This window comes from Natator depressus, chromosome 27 (assembly GCF_965152275.1).
Source record: "Natator depressus isolate rNatDep1 chromosome 27, rNatDep2.hap1, whole genome shotgun sequence".
Lineage (NCBI taxonomy): Eukaryota > Metazoa > Chordata > Testudines > Cheloniidae > Natator > Natator depressus.
Window position 1 is genome coordinate 11,374,880 of NC_134260.1, and position 17,590 is coordinate 11,392,469.

General features: G+C 49.0%; 1 protein-coding gene across 1 annotated transcript in view; it reads left to right on the forward strand.

Annotated features, from left to right (window-relative positions):
* The first annotated feature begins 1,702 nt into the window (after window positions 1-1,702).
* The window catches only part of SOCS7 (suppressor of cytokine signaling 7), a 38,183-nt gene continuing 22,295 nt past the window's right edge, over window positions 1,703-17,590 (forward strand). Inside the window, exons 1-5 of the mRNA XM_074941027.1 lie at window positions 1,703-2,481; window positions 10,468-10,532; window positions 15,445-15,549; window positions 16,186-16,287; window positions 17,249-17,379. Of these exons, the coding sequence (XP_074797128.1) occupies window positions 1,703-2,481; window positions 10,468-10,532; window positions 15,445-15,549; window positions 16,186-16,287; window positions 17,249-17,379 (1,182 nt within the window). The remainder of the gene's footprint in view (window positions 2,482-10,467; window positions 10,533-15,444; window positions 15,550-16,185; window positions 16,288-17,248; window positions 17,380-17,590) is intronic.

The window sequence follows — 17,590 nt, forward strand, 5'->3', positions numbered from 1 at the left end:
GCACAGAGAAGTGAAGCACTTGAACCAAGCTCACACACATTGGCCAATGGCAGAGCTGGGACTAGACGCCAAGTCCCCCGAGTTCAAGAGCAGTGTCCTACCCACTAGCTCATGCTGCCTCTCTAGCACTTCCTACATTGAGATGTGAAGGGTCTGAGCCTCTGCTGGACTCGTAAGTGCTTGAGAAAGGCTCCTCTTTTCGGCCGCAGCATTTGGGGCTCTGAGTCAGTAACAAGCCCTGGTGAGGAGCAGATCAAGGAGCAATGTTACTGGTACCGAATAGGGACCTTAAATAATGCTTTGTGAGGGATGGGGGCGGTGTGGGGATCTGGGGTTATAGAGACAAGAGGGAGGTGGGAGTCTGCAGGGAGCTGTGACGGGATATGGGGAGAATGGTGAGCTAGTCCAAGTGAAGAAAACAAGGGCCATACTGGGTCAAACCAATGGTCCAGCCAGCCCACTATCCTGTCTCTGACAAGTGGCCAGTGCCAGATGCTTCAAAGGGAATGAACAACACAGGGCAATTTGAGTGATCCATCCCATCATCCAGCCCCATCCTCTGGCCGTCAGAGGTTTAGGGACACCCAGAGCGTGGGGTTGTGTCCTTGCCCATCTTAGCTAATAGCCATTGGTGGGCCTGTCCCCCATGAACTTACCTAATTCTTTTTTTGAACCCAATTTATTTTTGGTGTGAGCAGCGATGAGAGAGAGGAATGGAGAGGGGGGAGAGTTAAGCCCTGTTCCTGCAAATGGATCATCAGTGACTGAGGATGCATTGAGCTGCCTGTGCAGAACGACTTGCAATACTGGGGGGCCTAAGACCATAGACGGGTGGAGAAGATGGCTGATGGAAAAGGAAACATAAAGGGGCAATCAGAGGAGACCGGTCAGTGTCACTTCAGGTCATAATCCGCATCTTGTTAACATGGCTTGAGTTGAAGGCAACAAGGCGGCAAATGCTGCGGGGGGATGTGCTCATGTACCACAGCTAGGGTGACCAGATAGCAAGTGTGAAAAATCGGGACGGGGGGGGGGGTAGCAGGGACGTTTATAAAACAAAGTCTCGAATAGCGGGACTGTGCCTATAAAATCGGGACAGCTGGTCACCCTAAGCACAGTGAGGGGCTGGACGGGGGAAACCAGAGGGCAGGCTAAGCCCCACCCCACCGACAGCGCCTGTCCCAACGAACATCAGGCCCAGCTCCAGGAGGAAGGGTAGGGGGAGCAAAGGGCTGGCCGTGGGGCAGGGACTCAGGAGGGGGCGGGGCTGATGAGAGAAGGGGTGGGGCCTAGGCCCGTCAGGGGGCGCGGCCTATGGGAGACAGGGCGGGGCAACATGAGGCCGGAATAGGAGGTGCGGCCTAGGGAAGGGGGCGCGGCCTCTTGGAAGTCGGGGCTGACGTAGGGCGAGTTGCGTAGATGGGGGTGGGGCCTATGGAAGTCGGGGCCAACGCCGCTGGAGGGACGCAGGGGAGGGGCGCGGCCTCAGGCGGGACGGGGTGGGGGCGTGGCCCGGAGCGCGGCCTGAGGCGGGAGGGAACGGGGGCGAAGGGGCGTGGCCGGCGGCGGAAGTGAGGGGGCGTGGCCGGCGGCAGTGGCCCCCCCCGCTGAGGGAGAGGGGAGGCGGCGGCGGCGGCGGCGGGTCCCGGGGGGCTGCCGGGGGGCGGGGGAGGCGCCGCCCCGAGCCGGGCGGGCGGGCGGGATGCGGCGAGCCGAGCTCCGGGACGAGGGGGAAGCGGCGGCGGCGGCCTCGTACCGGGTGCTGAGCCGCCTGCTGGGCTATGGGGCCGGGCCGCAGCCGGGCGGCGGCGGCGGCAAGGGCCCCGCTGAGGAGGGCGGCGCGGCCGGGGGGCCGCCGCCGCTGAGGGGCTCCCGCCCGCCGCCGCAGCTCATGGTGTTCCGCAACGTGGGGCGGCCGGGCGAAGCGGGCGGCGGCGGCGGGCCCGGCCCCTCGGAGCTGCTCTGCCCGCGGCACCGCTGCGCCCTGGAGCCCTCGGGGGAGCCGGGCTGGGGGGCGCCCCCGCCGGCCGGGCTGGAGCTGCAGCTGGCGGCGCTGGCGCTGCAGCGCGGGAAGGCGCCCGGCGGCGGCGGCTGCCCCTGCCTCCGCCTGCTGCCCGCGCCGGGCGGCCCGGCCGCCGAGGAGACCAGCGACGCGCTGCTGGTGCTGGAGGCGCTGGAGCCCGACGAGGCCGAGAGCGGCGCCGAGGAGGGGCCGGGCAGCCCGGGCCGGGCCGTGGGCGGGAGGCCGGGGGGCCGGGCCCAGCCGCCGGCCGCCGCCGCCGCCGCGCCCCTCGGCGCTCGGAAGGGATCGCTCAAAATCCGCCTCAGCCGCTTCTTCCGCACCAAGAGCTGCAGCGGCGCCTCGGCCGGGGGGGAGCCCGCCGCCGCCGCCGGCAGGAGGCGCTCCGGGGAGCTGCCCGCCTCGGCCGGGAGCCTGACCGACGTGTCCAGCCCCCGGGGCCGGGAGCGGGACGCGGGCAGGTAAGGGGGAGGGGCGAGTGGGGCGGGGGCTGTGGGCGGGCGGGCTTACCGCAGAGGGGTGCTAGGCGCTGGGCGCCCAAGGCGTCAGGGAGCCGAGGGACCGTGGTCGTGCAGCGTCCTGCTGACAGCTCGGAGGGAGCAAGGCCTTTGGGGGGGGGGTGCCCCCCTTCTTGTTCTTGATGCACTGGGGTTGGGGGGGGGGTTGTGTTTTCCATGCAAGGGTCTGCGTGGGCTTGTGGGTGCAGCTGTGAAGAGCCCGGAGGTGGGGGCACGTGTGAGAAGCAACAGCCGGGGCTCGGCCTAAGGGTATGGGGCATGAGGCCAGGGTGCAGGCCCTGCCCTGTGCTCTTTGTGCAAGGGTCCAGAGAAGCCATATTGGGGAGGTGTGTGTGCGCCAGGGTATACGCCTCTAATGCCAGGGAGGGAGAGGGATGTAGAGGCTGCCTGCCATCGTATGTGCTTTCAGTGTAAGGGGGGGGAGGTGGGTATGGGAGATGGCAAGTGTGTGCCATGGTGTGGGGCAGAAGGATGCTTTAGTGTCCATTCACAAGAGGGGCATGGGGTAGGCTGTAGGATACGTTCCTGACATTTACGGAAGGAGGTTGGCATGCCCGTTCAGCTCCATGGACAGGCATGCGTCAGGAGTGTGTTCTCGGCACAAAGGTCCAAGGAGGGCATGGGTTATGCATATCCAATGTAGTGCTTGTTGCTGTTCAGTCCGTCCTCTGAGGGGCTCGTCATTCCCACCAACACAGCTCAGGCACATCAAGTGTAGGTGTAAGCAGGAATACACTCTCAGCAATGCTTTGGGAGCAGCACCTGGGAAGGAATAGCTGGTAAATGTCCAGGAGCATGAGCCATGGGGTTTTGGGTTCTTGCTTTGTTGTATGGTGTTTGCATCCGCAGGGCAGAACTTCTTAGCTTAGGAAGGCTTTTAGTTCATCAGGCCATTGATTACTGCTGGAGCTTTCTAACGCCAGCTCTTAGGTTAGTGACTGCAGTCATGGCATGCCAAAAAAAAAAAAAAATCTTGACAGTGGCTAGGCTTGGAGTGTGCTGAGACCACAGTCTGTTGTGCTGCCTATACCAGTGGATCCAAACTTTTTGGATCACACACCCCCAGGGCCAGCTCTAGGGAAGCAAAAAAAAAAAGAAAAGGAAAGAAAAAGAGCTGCTGCTGGCGTGCCACTGAAGACGGAGCGGGGAAGAGCCGAGCTGCCGTGCACCTCCAGGATGCTCTTGCGTGCACCCCACTTTGGAGACCACTGGCCTTTCCTGCCTCATTGTTTCCTCCCCCCATCTATTTGTCTTTGTCCATTTGCTGTCTCTTGTCTTGTACTTGGATTGACAAGGTGGGGGAGGTGATATCTTTTATTGGACCAACTTCCACTGGTAAGAGAGACCAGCTTTGGAGCTACACCGAGCTCTTTTTCGGGTCTGGGAAAGATAGTCCTCGCATCCCAGCTAAATATGAAGTGGAACAGGATGTTTAGCATAAGCTGTTAGCGCATGTTCGAAGCAACCATTCAAGGTAGAGTGGCCCGTTAACGCCAACTAAACGAACCCCCCTCTTTTTGTCCTAAAATTAGGAAGCGCTAGTATCCCAATCTAAATTTTACTGTAGACTTGGTGATGCTAGCAGTGCTGCTGTCTCCATCAGCTGGTGACTTTAGGGTTTTGAACCCGTGTTTGAACTGTTCTGTTCTGTTTGTTCCTGGGACGCTAAAGTCAGCACTTATCTCATGAGCCATTGATTAAAAGAATTGTGGAGCTGATCGATGTTATCCAAAGAACAGCCATATGAGCCTTATGTTCTCCTGGGCCACTTCCAGTATGACTTCGGCAATAATATTCAGTGCTGTAGTAGGAATAGTCACGTGAGCTCTGCATTCCCAGTGAGCTTGTATTTGTTCCTGTGACAGGCATAAGTTAATAGGGACAAAAGGAAACTGCTTCAGCAGGAGGAGTGAAGTATTTGGGGCCAAAGGGGGCTCATGTGGTGGCCTGTTATCTGCTCTCCATGTTACCATGTGGGCTTTGGAGTTCCAAGCTGCCATGGTGCTGCAGGGGCTGCATACTTGTTTCTGCAGCTGGGAATGCTGTAGTGGTGACATTACTTGGCTTTTGTTGGTGGGGAGGCAGGGAGTGCCCTACTGAGATCTTAAGCAAGTTTCTGGTCAGCCCAGGAGCAGCATTTAATGGACTCTGGAAACAGTCTAGTCCTTGACCAGAAGAATTGATTGGTCTAATGTAAGTCCTTTGGGAAGAGAGGACATATGAAAGATGTAGTTTAAGAGTTTATGATGGGTGAGCAAGAAAATCCCCCAACATCTTAGGTGTGAGTAGCAAACAACCTTTGGAGAGTTGTGGTCCAGAGCACCAGTTTGTGGTAACTGTGCAGCCAATATGCCAAAAAGCTTGCTCACCTTACTGGTGTAGGCTGGGGGACTGAAATTACTGTCTTCTCCTAAATTGGGGATGTCATGAGTTAGCCTCTGAGATCATATAGCCTAAACTTCTTGGCTAAATTGCAGTGTCAGCTTGTTACCACTTAAGGCTCAAACACATTGACCAGCATTAAGTACTGTTAATGCACTTCTGAGATGAGCCTTGGTGAGTCTCTGTGTGGGAGCTCCATTTACCATAAATGAACCTTCGATGGCAGAGAGATTCCATTTGCTTGTAATGATGCTGTTTTGCTAATGTACTTGTGGTTTATTTCCTCACTCCTTGTTCTTGTTGTTGTTGACCAGAACTGGAAGTCTTTAGGATTTCCGAGAACTGAAATAAAGTGGCGTGAAATTATCAGTTACGTATTAACAGATTTAGATCAAAAAGAACATACTGCCACATGGATTCTTCCTTTTGTAGGAGAATGTAATGGTCACTGCTCTTGCAATTTCCAACTCTTACGCTCGGAAGCATGGGATTCTGTACGCATTAGGTAGTATTTTAACAAAGATTAGCTCAATGTGGTGAATCCAACTTCACAAGTTCCTTCAAAAGGGTCTAGATTTGAACCGTGCCTTCTGTTCACATGGGCACTTTTTCATGGAGCTCTTGTAAGGGATAGGAAAGAGGGCACATCACTGTTGTATTTTGTTCCCGTTCCCCTACTTGCCAGGAGGCTACATAGTCGTAGAGCATCCATTGCTAGCTCCTAGAGAGTTTGGCTTTATGCCGTCTCGTGCCAGTGAAGAAGAGTAGGTTAGTCTGGGTTGCTGCCCAAGCCTGCAGCCTTACATGCACAATCTGCTTCTGTGCAGATGTGGGAAGGAAGAAAGGCAGCTTTCAAGGAACCATGTGCTGCATTGCCCACATTTGCAAGACCTGCTGTGCTGTAGCAGTGGGGCAGCACCATGATTCTTACAGCTGCTTCTGCCCCCTCTTTTGTTGGTTTAACCTCCGCTCTGGAGTGTTATGGTGTCTTTTCTCCTTCTCCCAAGCTGCCTCAAAGTACAGAAAAATGTTTAGGATTCCTAACTTGTGTGCTGGGTACCCTTTCTCAACTTTCCCTTCCTCATGGCCAGCGGTGTTCTGTGCAGACTGTTAGTTCTTTGCCCTTGTCCTCACTAGGAGAAAAAGGGAATCTTCAACATGTGTGAGAAGCCTAGTGTAAACAAGGCAATTTATAGTTCTAACACATGTTAGCTGGTTGAAGTAAATCCTATGCTCTCCCTTTGGGTTTACCTCAGTCAGCTAATGCATGTTAATACTGCAGCATGCCTTGTCTGCACCAGGGTTTTAAGATTTGTTAGCTAACGTTAAAATCTTTTTTTAGTAGGGACATGGCATTTAAAGTGAGCCACAGATGGCTGACCTGACCAAATTCTATCGCTACTCAGAGCTTTTGGGGAAAACCAGGTCCACGAAGACTAACTTTAGGACTGGGTTCGGAGGGGTAGCCATGTTAGTCTGGATCTGTAAAAGTGGCAAAGAGTCCTGTGGCACCTTATAGACTAACAGACGTGTTGGAGTGTGAGCTTTCATGGGTGAATGCCCATTTTGTCGGATGCGTGGGCCGAAGTGGGTATTCACCCACGAAAGCTCATGCTCCAATATGTCTGTTAGTCTATAAGGTGCCACAGGTCTCTTTGCTGCTTTTAGGACTGGGGAAGAGGCTGCAGCAATCTAAGGGGAATGCTTCTCTAGTTAGTTCAAAGTTGACTTTTGATCTATTCTTGGACTTGTGACTTAGCTTTCAGGCAGATTCCTGTCAGTATATCTGACTCCCAGCCCCTTCCTCCTTCCTACATCCTTCCCAAAGAATTCCTGTTCTAAGATACTGACGCTAAGTACATTTTGTCTCTGTATTGCAGAAGGCTGTTTACCCAGTGCAACTTTTTCTTAAATGTTACTGCTAAGCAGAATCCCCAGTATTTGAAGTTGCGGCCCAGGCAATCCATAGCATTCCGATTCCTTGAGGGACCATGTTACAACTCTGCTTAGTAAATGTAGCAAAAGTTGAAAGGAAAACTGACCCCATTATCTAAGATCAATAGTCTGTTCTGATGAACTGGGGTGGACTTTGACTGCAACTAAATATAGGGATACCTGTGGCAACATTCCTGCCTTTGGGCCTGAGCATGGATATTTAAATGCTGCAACACAGAAATTGCTCTCTGAAGCCATTGTGCACCACTGCTCTATTCACATTAAACTTGGGGATGCAGAGTTAGGCATGGATCCTGCAACTGCATCTGCACAGGCAGAGTCCCAGTGACTTCAGCAAGAGGCTGCCTGCATGGATCCAGTTGCAGACGTGTGGCCCAAGTCTTGTAGCTGGTTTACAGTAGCTAGTTCACATACAGCATCTGCCCACCCAACGCTCAAGGATCTGATCTTTACAGTCCCTTCTAACATTCCTTTATGCGTTCATATGCAGAAGTTGCCACCTGACCCCAGTGAGGATGACTGGCTAGGACTTTGATCTAAGCCAGTTTAACTTACTACCATCTCCGCCTGTCTGGAACCAATTACAGAAACTGGAAATGGAAAAGACTTAAGTCACCTTGTTCTAACTTACTACAGAACAATATGAGTTCTCCTGGCTGTTGTCTCAGCTGCTATTGATTTGATGGACACCTGAACCTAAAACATTCTCCTCTGATCTCTAATGATTTAAAGATACCCCTGTCTTAGCCATGTCATCTCTGATATTTGATATGGCTCATCTGATGCTCAGGCTTGCCATTCATGCCATGTGAGCCACTTGGAAATTCCATCACTAGCATTCTTTAGCAACTGCCACGTTCACCCTAATACCCACTTATGGCTCCCTCAGGACGCCTAGGGGATCTTCTGCAGTACTAAGCTAAACTGATGCAGCGGTGTTCTGTTGCCGGTCACACTTGATTACTATTAATATTTTCCACCATAATTGGACACTCTTGCTGTGCTTGAGGAGAAGAGGGAAAGGAAATGTTAGAAGAGATCATTTGAGTTTAAAAGTGAAATGTAGCAGAGTCCAGTCCTTGTGAATCATTTCTGGATCTGACCCCACTGCAGATCTAGAAGTGGGAAATAACACATGGTGCTTTTTTTTTTACATGATTATAGAATGGTAGTGTAAAAATGTAGCCGTTTTAGTAACAGCACAGAGAGGTCCAAAATGTTTCTGCTCCTTGCTATTCTCATTCCTCTAGGAATAAAATATGGCTTTAATAATAGATAGAGGTTTAATTCCAAACTATTTTGTTTTTAAGTGATTCCATAAAAGTGATCAGTATCTAAATGGTGTTTCTCACTACTGTCCTTAATTGCAAAAATAGAACTAAATACTTCCTTCACACCTGTGCTACCCCATCAGAGTCAATGAAGTTACTCAGGTATAAATGAGAGCAGAATTTTGTATGCCCTGCAGAAAAGGCAGGATTATACTTGCATATTCTGCACTCTGTCCGATTTTAATGTGTGGTGATACAAAACTGGAGCTTAGATTTCTGTGTTTCAATAACTTGGTTAAATTGATATCATGTTCAGCTTAACACTTTGCAGAAGATGGGAGAGGGCTAACTTTCTCTGAAACTGACCAGCTTCTTAAGAGGCTGGTGATAGGACAGCCAAGGGACAAAGGCACAACCTACTAGTGGATTTAAGGGTAGCATTCAGATTATGGAAAGCGCTTCCTTCTTGCGAATCTAAAAATGGAGGTGGAGAAGAAAACTCATGAGGAACCCAGTCAGCCTTGTAAAATCCCACTTGCCCAGGATGAGAGATTCTCTTGGATGGGCGAGTAAAATATTGGCGTTTCCATCATGGTAAAGATGGGAAAGAAAGGCTTATGTCAAGGCTGGTAAATCTTCATGTCAATGTTGCAAGGCTGAATGTAGTAAAGCATGTTTGTTTGGATGGCACTGCTCTTAAATTGTGAAGCCTGGCACTAAGTAATTGACTCATCCTGCCTGGTTAGAGATTTCCGGAGTAGTGCAGTGTAGTGTAGGAGGGATAGCTCAATGGAGGGGGGAGGGATAGCTCAGTTGAGCATTGGCCTGCTAAACCTTGAGGGGGCCATTTAGGAATCTGGGGCAAAAACTGGGGGTTGGCCCTGCTTTGAGCAGGGGGTTGGACTAGATGACCTCCTGAGGTCCCTTCCCACCCTGAGATTCTATGATCTTTCAAGTGGCCAACAGCTGGGTAGAGTCTTGTTAAGACAATACTCTAGTATTAGCTGGCTGTATGCGATACTGGGAGCTACCACTGTAGAGACATTTATTAGAATTCTGTAGCACGCTTTTAAGATCATGTCTTGCACAAAAGCCAAGATTCAGGCTTGATTTGCCTGGAAACACTCAAGTAGCAGCCATATACTTCTGACCCCCGACACAGGAACTTTGTCCTGCAGCCTCTAGCATGAAACTACACTTCTGCAAAGCAAGCTTTAAACAGGCTAGTTTCTTTATTTGTTGTGGGACAAAAAACTGTTTCCTGTGAGGTGGTAGGCCAGCTGGCCTGCCTGCCGGAGGGTTTTTTTTGAACAACAGTTCATGGTCAGCATTGGCTCTGCTCAGATACCAATGTGGTTGGCTCTCTCTAAATAGTACTTTCAAGTATAAAGCAGGGGATCAAGTTAGAGAATTCTGACCACTTTTTTAACTCTCTGTCGTTACTGTTGCAAGACCACCTCTTGCACAAAGAGCTAGATTTTTAGAAGAGAGCACGGGAAGGGAGACTTCTGAGTTTCAGTTCCCACCTCTGCAATGGACTTGCATCTTGAGCAAGTCACAGCTACTCTGCCTTGGTTTCTCCTATGTTAATTGGTGATAATACCCAACTGTGCAAAGCCCTTCAGGATCCTTCAGTGAAGGGTACTGTACAGGCTAATTTTTACTGGGCAGTGGTCGTACATGGCTAAATTTGTAGGCCTCATACTAGGTAAATTTTGGAAAGGAAATTTTAATGGGAGTCCTCAGAGGTATGTTTTAGCTACATTTCCATGTAGCTGAATGGGCTTAGAGAGCAGCTTTTGCACAGTTCACCTGATCTCTCAAACTGTCTCAAGGAGGCTGTGTACCTCATGTGACACTTGCACATGGTGTGAGTGTCAATGCAGAGTTAACTGGTTTGGCATGCCCCATGTAACCTGTAACTCTGTCTTGATTATATGTGTTTCACTAAGGCATCTTGATGTAATGGCCAACCTAGGGAAAGAATTAGCTGCTCATAACACTGCCTCAGTTTTAAATAGACTGCACGACTCAAGTTGGAGTATATTTGCTCTAACAGTCTAACTGACATTCCTCCTGAAATTAACTTGTTACTTATCAATTTAGAGATGTGGTATGAAGACTGAGACTTAGCTTTGTGTATTGGTTGTTGTACTTAAATTTTCTAAAGCCGGTGTTCTCATAAATCTTAAACTGCATTGCAAGTATGGTGACTAGGCTCCGTCAGCTTTTCAGCAGATGAAGCTGCGGTTTTGCCAGAGCTGAGGAGGAATTGCTACTTTCCTGTATTCATTCATTAGCTCTTTCTCTCTCTCAATAGGAAACCCCGATTGACAAGAACTCAAAGTGCCTTTTCTCCGGTTGCTTTCAGCCCCCTCTTCACAGGTAAGGGTAGAAAGATTAAGTGAAACACTTTATTTTACACTTTTAGGTGTGTTACTCTTTAGATTTAATTACAGAGAATTAAAAGGCTTCCTTTCCATTCATCTATTAAGAGCTATGTAGTCCAGCAGGAATTATAATCTCTCAACCACCTAAAAGAAGAACCCAGTGTAAGGCTTGGCTGCACTGGAAAGTTAATGTGGATAAAGGTAGGGTGTGAATTTAAAGCACAGTAGCTGTTTCTTATTAAATGCCTGTGGGGGACACTCTCTTAACAAGAACAGTTAATCAGAAGCAAGTCTGTGTAGACCAGCCCTGAGGAACACAACTCCTCATTCTGCTTCATGTTTTTTTTTAATTTTCCACTGTTGAGAGGGCAACGGAAGTCTGAACTATGATTCTAGCACACACAGAGCTGTCTTCATTAGACATGCTGGTACTTGTAGCCACAGCAGGATAACCAGTGTGACCTACCATGTTTAAAAGCAGAAATCTTCACGCTGATGCAAGCCACACTTCTGTACTGGGTTTTGTACTAGTGCCAGCTGCAGCGGTGCAGATGTCACAGGACCCTGTCCTAGGCACTGTGCAATCACAACAGTGTGTGTTCCTGCACCAACAAGCATAGTCAAGTGGCTCTACTCAGTTGCTGTGCACAACTGAATCCAGAATCAAGGTCTGCTGTTAGAGAAGCTTGCAGTGAGCCAGTGTCTTACCCATTGGGTGCTGAGAAGGGTTGGTTAGATTCCTGTGTCTGTCCTGCCTGAGACTACCTCTCCCCATGACCCAGTGCTATGGTGGTATTAGGTGGGTGCTTGAGCTTGATCTCGGGGTGGAAAAGAGCAGACAGGCTGGAGGACGTATTCTGTGTGAGGGGCCCCTTTGGAATGCTTCTTCCCAACTTGTTGGTCTGTAGTGGCCCAAATCCGTTAACTTTTAGGGGATGCTTCAAACCAGTGGGCTTTGCGTGGGCCTTGGTGGAGGGCTGAGGCAGTGCCTCAATGGAATTGTCTGGGAATGTATGGTGGAAGAAGAGGGACTGCTGGCTTTGGACTATGTAGGCTGCAACTTCAGTATTGTGGTTTTAAGTGTTTCTTGGAATGCCCAGAGCTTTGATTGGTATGGTGTTGAGATCAGATTGGCTATAAATAAAAGCAAAGGGCTTCCTGCATATCCCATTTGCTTCTTGATTCAGGTGTCAGTAGAAACCCAGCTAATATGGTGATAGGCGCATTGAAAGTATGGTACCTGGTGTCTGAAAGGAGGAGGAGTGCACACATACTGATGTCCCTTTATAGGGTTCTGGTCGACCTTTGTGCTGAGCAGTGACAGTGCCGAGAGCTGCCTACCTTGAAGGTCATTTCTTTACCTTGCCTTGAATGGGTAAATGAAGAATTCTGCCTCCTCCCAGCCTTTAGTTCTGGCAGAGTGAGCTGAGCTAACATCACAAACGGAGATTGGGGAGAATTCAAGCCATAGCTCTTCATCTTCTCCACTTCCTCGTGAATTGAGACCCCCACAGAAGTCATTTTAATATTTTGGTAGCAGCACAAGCTTGGTTTTTTCCTGTAACATGCCTAGCTTTTTGTAGATGTGCATAATTGGCAGTCTCTGGTTTGCAGAATGATTGCACAAGCCGAAGCTGCTAACACCAGCTCCTCTGCTGTTGCCAGTGGCCTGGGATCTTCATAGAATATCAGGGTTGGAAGGGACCTCAGGAGGTCATCTAGTCCAACCCCCTGCTCAAAGCAGGACCAATCCCCAGTCAAATCATCCCAGCCAGGGCTTTGTCAAGCCTGACCTTCAAAACTTCCAAGGAAGGAGATTCTACCACCTCCCTAGGTAACGCATTCCAGGGTCAATCTTCAGAGTGTGTATGTGTGTGAGAGAGAGAGTGCGCGCATATGTGGGAATACAAACCTTGTATAACCTTTTAAGAAATTAAAACTTTAATGGACTTCATCATAATGGGTTTTAAAGTAACTTTTTTCCAGAGAAACTGCAGAGAAGAAACTGGAAATGACTAAATTGATCACAAGTTTGAAATCATTTTAATTTTGCCAGTGAATGAATGTTGTGACTGGTTTTGTAACTCAGGTTTTTCCTATTAGCTATTTAGAAGATTTTTTGTAACTTTGTTGAAACTTTCTGTAATCTGGAGACTGTGTCATCTCAAGACCTTTTCACTTGCATAAGACCATGCCAACTTCCTCAAATGGTCTTGTGTCTGGATTATTGATATCTTTATCTGCTCACAGACATCAGGTTCTCTTATGCAAAACACTGGGTAGTTCATTTGCTGATTTAAATGGGACTTTTCCAAAAATTGACACTCACTAAGGATGACCTAATTAGAACCTGCTTGGACCAAGTTGCTTGGATCAAAGAGGGGCCTCATACCTGATTTGTCCAAAGGCCTTGGAAATCAAAGATAAGGGCAAGAAGCCTGCCTCGCCTTCCAGGTCAATAAGCTACCTATGGGGAGACTTATGTTCAAGAATCTCCAAGACTCATCACCTTGGGGTGGGGAAGTCAGGACCTCAACTACCAGGCCACTCCTTCCTTTGCCAGTTTCTCCCTGCACCTGGAGGCCCATTAGCGGGAAATGCTGGATCCTTAATTAGCTAGCTTCTAGTCTGGAAGACTGAGAGCTGATGCATTTGCAGCCCCCCTTACGTTAAGTATTTTTATTCTGTCTTTTGTTTTACTTAGCTTTATTTTTAGGGGGTGGCAGTGAAAGTGTGGCTATAGGCACGGAGGTGTGAGCCCCCACACGTGGAGAAGGCTCCTGAAAGAGAGAAGCTACCCAAGTAAACCGCCTTCAATCTTGTTTCCTAAAATTATTCAGTGTGGTCTGTTTAAAAATCCACAGACTTGAGATTGCCATCTGTAATTTCTGGTAAACGAGTTGTCAAACTTCTGCTTATCCAGAGTTCTGTTAAGTGGGCTATCCTTTTTGTTCAGTGTTTACATAGTGCTTGGCTGAGGCTACAATAGTGCAAATATTACATCTTGAGAGGGCTTGAGAGAGTTAGCTGCCCACAAGAATTGAAATCGAAGGAAGGAAGCTGTATAATTGGCTCTGAGGTGGTGGTTCAGATGGTTCAGTTTCAGTATTAAGATATTTAACCAGCCCCAAGTTATGGATTTGATTGACTTTGAAATTGTTTAGCTGGAATTTATAACTACACAGACAGCCACCTGCTTAGAATCCTCTTTAGAATTTGAGGCTTGGTTATTTTTAGTATTTGATGTGAGTCCAATCCAATAGTGGGACTAACTTGTGGATTTGTCAGTTGGATTGCTTTAGTCTTAGTTTAGTTTAATAGTAGTAGTTTAGCTTTGGTGATGTTTTCTTGATTTTATTCTGACGTGTTTTAACACATGTATAAAAAGTCACACTACTTTCACTGGCAATGGGGGTCCAGAACCTTTGAGCACCTGGGTCGATACCAGCTAGGTAACTTAAAAGCCTGATCAGCTCTCCCAGTTATTTGGTTCAAGCAGGACATTGATCTTAAGGGCTACTCCGCAGCAGTAAGCAGGTGTTTAACCCAAAATCACTTGATTCTGTAGGCTGTTGGCAGGCAAACTCCCCTTGAAGTCAACAGGAGTGTTGTCTGTAAGACTTCTGGCAGGGATGGGCAACTTTAGATGGTAGAGGACCACAAAATCCTCTAAAAACCCTTTGGCAGGCTGGGGTGTGTGACCTGGGGTTGGGTCCCGCACCTAGGAGGTGGCAGCCCCTGAGGGGGTGTTAGAGAGTGAGCCAGCCCCACACTTACCCTGAAGTGGTGACTCCTGTACCATGAGGCTGGGGCTGGTTACCCCACTGTGGCCCATTAGCTCTCACCACAGCATCACCTGACCCACATGGCTACGTGTAAGGGAGGCCCTCCCCCCATGATGCCTCATCCTGCCCCCTTCTTGGCCATTGCACCTGCCCCAAGCTGGGGTGTGATGGGCCAAATAAAATGATTTGGCAGGCTGTTTGCAGCCTCTGGGCTGCTAGATGCCCATCCCTGGCTTATTGAATCTAACCTCAGGTACCAATGCATGAAATTGGCCTTTTATACCACTTCGTGAGCATTAAAGCCATAGAGAACTTCAGGGGAGTCTTTGTCACGCTGTGGTGGTCAGCATCTGAATCTAGAAATCAGAAGTACCCACCGAAGCATATTGAGAGTTAATATCATGAGAGCGAGAACGTGATCAAAGAACTGCCACTGAAGTATTGCTGACTATCTTCCACTTGGGGTGGTCGGTGGGAAAATATCTTTAATAGCTAAAAACATGAATGTGTTAAGTCCAAAATTTGACCGTTTCATCAGATGTGCCTTGGGCTACTGGAGTCTTTCCGTTTGTGTCTAGCAAATACCTAGGAGTGTGCATAAAATGCACATGTTAGGAAGCATTGGCAAGCACTGGTTTGTTTAATGTAGCAAATAGAGTTTAAAAAAAGAAAACCCCCTCCAGCTCCTTGCTTGGAACACCCTTCTGCAGTATACCTCAGCCACCCAAACACACTGCCCGTTGGGTCAGCCTGGAAATCGTGCCTGTTAATAGCCTTCAAAATGACTGAGTCTGTTGTGTTGTTGGAAGACTTTCTACTGTGTATGCTGAACTTAGGTTGGGTTCAGTAGCATGCATCGGTATTTGCCATTTGCTCGCACTTGACTATTGCTTAGAGCCTGACCCTTGAGCTGCTGTGGCAGAGTGGTCTTAAAATCAGTGCAATGGGGAAATTCAACTTGAAAGTATTTAATGTGAGACTGAAGCAGAGGCCTCTGTCCTGTGTGGAAACTCGCCTCCAAAACTTTCTAAAGCCACCTCCTTGCTGCTTGACTCTGTCTTCCCTTTGCATGCTCTGGAGAAGGTGCAAACTCTTACCAGTCTCTCTCGATGAATCCTTCAGGTGAAACTGTGTCACTAGTGGATGTGGACATCTCCCAGCGAGGACTGACCTCGCCTCACCCTCCGACTCCTCCACCTCCACCACGGAGAAGCCTCAGCCTGCTAGGTACTCTACATACATCCCCCCTAGAATTTCCTTCCTGGTCGTGTGTGTGTGGCTGTAAGTGGTAGGGACTGAATTATTTTTCCATTTTGGAGTACAATGCAGGCTCTTACAGGATCCCTTCCGATAAACTGATCTCTACTTCCCAAGCAAAGAATTTCTTCCAGTCCCATATCCATGCTGCTGCTGTGCATAGAACACTGTGAGGTGGGCCCTTTCTCCTGGGTTTAGCATGCTAACTTCTTGAAACTCAAACTTGCATGTCCCTTACATGGCTGCATATTGGGCTGCCGTTAGACATTCAGAAACCTGTTGATGTTCTTAATCTTGTATTGGCAGCCATGTTCTTCCTAAATACCCAGTTTAGAAACTAACTTCTTGATTTGCAGGAGAGGTGGTGTATGTATCCAGGTGACACTGAGAGAGACAAGTTCTGAGGTTACATCAATATCTGCTCTTCAGAGAAGCTAGTGAAAGACTGAGCTGTTGGCTAATGTTCCATCTGTTCCCCTCCCGCTCAGCGCTGTAGGCGGAGCTGGACACTGGGCTTGCTCTTGCTCCATTGGCAGGTGCTTGGCGATGTAGCAGCTCGCTTACTTTCCTATATTCTGAACCTCTCTTGCTTTTGTTCTCTTCTAGATGATATCAGTGGGACGCTGCCTACATCTGTTCTAGTGGGTCCGATGGGGTCTTCCCTGCAGTCTTTCCCTCTGCCTCCGCCTCCTCCACCCCATGCCCCAGGTCAGCTTAGTTTTAGTGGCAAGGCTGCGTTATGCAGAGATCTGGACTAATCTGTTTTGGCAAATGTCTGGCCTTACTGAAGTCTGTATTGCCTGTAAGAACGATAGCAAGGGTTGGGTGCTGCCCCCTTGGCCGGTTCAGCTAATGCAAGATTGAGCTGGTCTTCTATCCATGTTGCTACATACTGGGACATGGTTGAGTCAGACCTCTAGGTTCCTTTTTAAACTATCGATTTGTACGTGCAGTGTGGCTGTCTGCATTGCTCATAATAGCCTAGTTACCCTCTTCCATTTGACAACTCTCAAATATCCACTTCCTCCCTTAGGTTCAGCAGAACTGGAATGTGCATATGAATCACAGCCTCTAACCCTAAAATGGCTGCAGGATGCACTGCATGGCCTAATAGGTGTCTTCTCTGATCACTGGGGCCTCTTGTCCGCTAGCGTTAGCGTAGTTCTGGGAATAGGGCTCAACACTTGCTCCCTAGGCTCAAAAGACGTCCTGTTTTGTAGCACTGGAGTAAAATCACATACAGTGCTCTGCAGCTACCTGGCTCTATCATTTAACCTTCCGTTTCCTATCTTCCCGCGTCTAATTTTTTAAGCTGTCAAATTTTAGGCCTAAGCTTCTTTGACAACATCCCTTTCCAATCAGTTTTAAAAGCAGGTGAAAAGGCCTTGGTGTTTCCATGGACAGCCCTCTGAGGGGACACCGGTGAATAGCTGGTGAAGACAATGAATTAGTTGCCTTGGAGTTGCTACCCAGGTTTCCCCACTCTGTCCTCATTCCCAAGGACACTGTCCATCCATCAGTAAAGCTTCTTTTTCTATGCCATGGCTTCACTGCGCCTGCTTTGTCCTCGAGAATCCAGGGCCTGTTTGGGGAGGGCGGCTCTTATTCTTTGCAGTATTGCTTGTAAATGAGTGACTGTTGCCTGCCATTGTTGGTGGTTTCCCTGCAGATGCGTTTCCCCGGATCGTCCCGTTCAGACCGACAGAGGCAGTGAACAGCCAGACCACCCAGCATCTTCAGTGTCCTCTCTACCGACCAGACGCAAGCAGCTTTGCAGCTAGCTTGCGAGAACTGGAAAAGGTAAGGGCTTCATCCTGGGTCACTCTTACAAGACCTCCAGTGGGCAAAGGCTCTCCATTGTTGGACTGTTTGTGGGTTAAGTCAAAAATCAGCCTTATGGGCTTCATTATTTCCCCCATATGGATTTGTAAGCGTGAGATGGGGATAGGACAAAAGGAAAGATGTGTTCCCCTAACAATAGCCCTGCCAGTGATAAATTCCTCGCTTATAT